General features: G+C 34.0%; 1 protein-coding gene across 1 annotated transcript; it reads left to right on the top strand.

The window, feature by feature from the left end:
* Positions 1-219: 219 nt before the first annotated feature.
* On the top strand, positions 220-1527 carry LOC146160794 (proteasome maturation protein-like). Its single transcript, XM_083385623.1, has 4 exons — positions 220-340; positions 707-809; positions 998-1142; positions 1346-1527. Exons 1-4 carry the CDS (start codon positions 267-269, stop codon positions 1417-1419), a joined length of 396 nt encoding a protein of 131 aa, XP_083241749.1. The 5' UTR covers positions 220-266; the 3' UTR covers positions 1420-1527.
* Positions 1528-3190: the final 1663 nt, after the last annotated feature.

Here is a 3190-nt window from a genome sequence, read left to right as displayed (position 1 = left end):
ATAACCTTTTCTACCTTTGCCTAAAACAGTATATTAAGTTTATGCAAAACACATTTTACAGCAGGGAACATTGTTTATTGTTAGATTAAAACACTAATGGAATGTGATGACAGATAATGTCACATAAGGAGTTTCAAATTACTGTCAATATTTTTAAATCACTTTTAAGTTTATTTGTTATTGAAATCTTAAAATTCTAACACACATAAACCCTTTTTTAGCTTTCCAAATATTTATTCACTTTTGTAAAATAGTTTACTTATACAATGAATTCATCAGAAAAAAGTTTCTCTTACAATGATGGTAGTGAATATGGTATACAAAGTTCTCTACATACCAAGTAAGAAGTTATTGCTTATCTTGCGAAATTAACAGCTTTTAATTTATTATTAAATCTATGAAGTCCGGTATATATTACTAACATTATATATATACATTTAAGAATGAGTTATAGGGAATTATCATCAATTGTTTTTGTAAACAGTAATCAACAAGTTTTTATAAAATGCCATATTAGAGACCACTTGGTAGGTAAAACATTTGTTGCTGAATTTTTATGTTTTTGGGTGTCCATCAGTACTTAATATTCCAACCCTGTTATAGTTACTTAATTTATATATTGTTTAAAAACTTTGTTAGGCTTCACTTGTTGACTGGTCTGGTACTAGTTGAATTACAATTTTAACAATTTAATATCACCTTAAAGCTTAAGGACAGTCCAAAAAGATGTGAAAATTGGGCATCCTCTCGAGTCTACAGCAAAATCATTTAGTAGTCAAATGGATACAACCATGCTTCGTAATAATCAGGTAAATTTATGTGTGACTCTTATGATTCCACAAGCAAATTTACATTAAAAATTACTTTTTCTCTATTTTTTTTTCATAACTCTTTAATTAACCCCTGTGGATCACTAATTTTGTGTTTAAATGTACATCTGTAAAGTTTGGTTTAGGTAATTTGCTAGTCGGTGTAACATTGCAAATGTGTTTTATAGGGCATACATGCTCCACTGAGACTTCAAATGGAGATAAATGCTGTTAACAAAGCCATTACACGACTTCCTTGTTTACCCTCATCAAACTTTGCACTGGAGATTTTAAATGGTACAGATGACATAATTAGTCCTGAACACATACTTGGTAAGCCAAACTTGTAAACCAGGCCTGTGTAGTTTGTTTGCTGATTTTTTTTACCAGTATTGGTAACAATCGCAGTGCAGTATGTTTGATAGCAATATATGATAAAAAAAGGTTTTATTTGAATTATTGATTTTGTTAAGAACCGATTCTATTATCTTTCTTAAGGTTTTTCGGATTATGCAATATTATAATTTTTTGTTTAGGCTGCGAAGACAGTGAAGTAATGGGTGACCCACATCTAATGATGGAACACAAACTTGGTTTGAAGCCACTATAATTTAAAGTGGCGACTTTTGTGTTTTGTCTGCTAGATGAGATGATGAAGAACATTGTCCGCTTTTTGTTTGTTTTGAGCTGCTTTCACAGAATAAAGCACAGGCCACTCTTCCGAGTCATGCTTGCTACGTTAAAGCTCTAATCCAGGAATTCCCAACCTTTTTACGATCTCGTACCATGCACTTGGACGCTCTGTAGTGTCACGCGTACCACTTGCAGAACAACTAATTTGATCGAATCATATTTTTATCTATTTTTAGCTTACAACCAGCATTATTCAATGCTATTCGTAACTTAAACTATAAAACTGTAGATGATATCTATCTAGAGCAATTTTTTGACATGATTAACGCCCACTGTCCCACAGCGTTGTACGCTTTACAAAGTAACTGTGCTCCTTGTTGACAATTGACATGACCTGTATGTTGAAGATCGCATTGTTTTGAAACAACAGAAATAGTTACGTAACAATAAGAATGGGCTTCGGGGGGGGGGGGGGATTTTTTTTACGTAAACAAAACCAGATAAACAAAATATAAAGTTGTGAAACCAGGTTTTGTGAAAAAAAAAAACGGAAACTACTCGCGTACCACAGGTTGGAAACCCCTGCTCTAATCTAATAGTGTAATGTAGACTTGCTGTCGATTTTATTTTCCCCTATACTAAACTACTTAATTCGCCACTCTTTTTACGTTCGGCATGTTAACAAGATTTTTTCTGGGCTGCACAACATTGCAAGTGTGCATCAGGGCTGCGGACTCGATCTGAAACAACTCTGGTCCTTTATGTCAGTCAAATAAACCAAGAACGAATCCCCACAGCGAGCAACCCGCTGTTAGAAGTGATTACTTTGTCAAATAGTGTTTGCCATATTTTCCACTTTTTTTTTTTTTTTTTTTTTTTAAGTTATCAACGGCAAATAAGCTTCAAACGACAAGACAACGCAATGCTTTCTATATTACAGTAAACATCGTCGGCGTGCCTGGCGATGTGTGGCTTGACTTTGACGTTGCTACTTTACGTGATATATATGCTCATGTTTATTTTTTTTTAATAATTCGATAAACAGGTATATAAGTCCCAGGTTTATGGATTAATAATAATTGACAACAGCGCTAAATGCCGCAAAACCTTCCAAACTAAATGAGCAAACTGACACGACGGTGACCGTGTCTATGTCTTTATTGTGCTATCGCAACGGTCGTAAACCTATGGCTCGCGAGCCACGTGGGCTCTTTTAAAGACGGCGTCTGGGTCGCAGGTAAATCTAAATATATCCAAGTAAACCAAATAAATATTTTTATTTAAACAACGTAGTGAAACATTTTTTAGGCCTAATGCAGTTCTTCTCAACCTATGCATCGCTTTTGATTTGGTTGATTCGCGCAGTGCAGCATTTCACATTGTTCAGTATAAAATTCTTCACGTTAATAACAATACAGCCATTAATCAACGAATAAATGCACTTATTTTCTAAAAATTTAACAAATAAGTCATTTTAGTTCAAACTAACTTATTAGTGAGTCGTTACAATTTTTTTTCTTCGATGCCACCAAAGTTTTTTTTTTATATTCGGCCCTGTTTTGTACTGATCCAAGCGATGTCACTACATTCGTCGAGATGATTACTCGATTTTCGTTTTATCAATGCGTTACTATTAGCCTATACTTGACAAATAAGCTGCATAAACCGCTAAATGTTGGCCTAAAATGACCTTTTGAATAACCCGGTAGCGTAGGCTACCTTATGCGTTTTACGGTGAAATGTTTCTT

This window comes from Ascidiella aspersa, chromosome 3, assembly GCF_963924565.1.
Source record: "Ascidiella aspersa chromosome 3, kaAscAspe10.2, whole genome shotgun sequence".
NCBI lineage: Eukaryota > Metazoa > Chordata > Ascidiacea > Phlebobranchia > Ascidiidae > Ascidiella > Ascidiella aspersa.
This window is presented reverse-complemented; position numbering and strand designations above follow the sequence as displayed.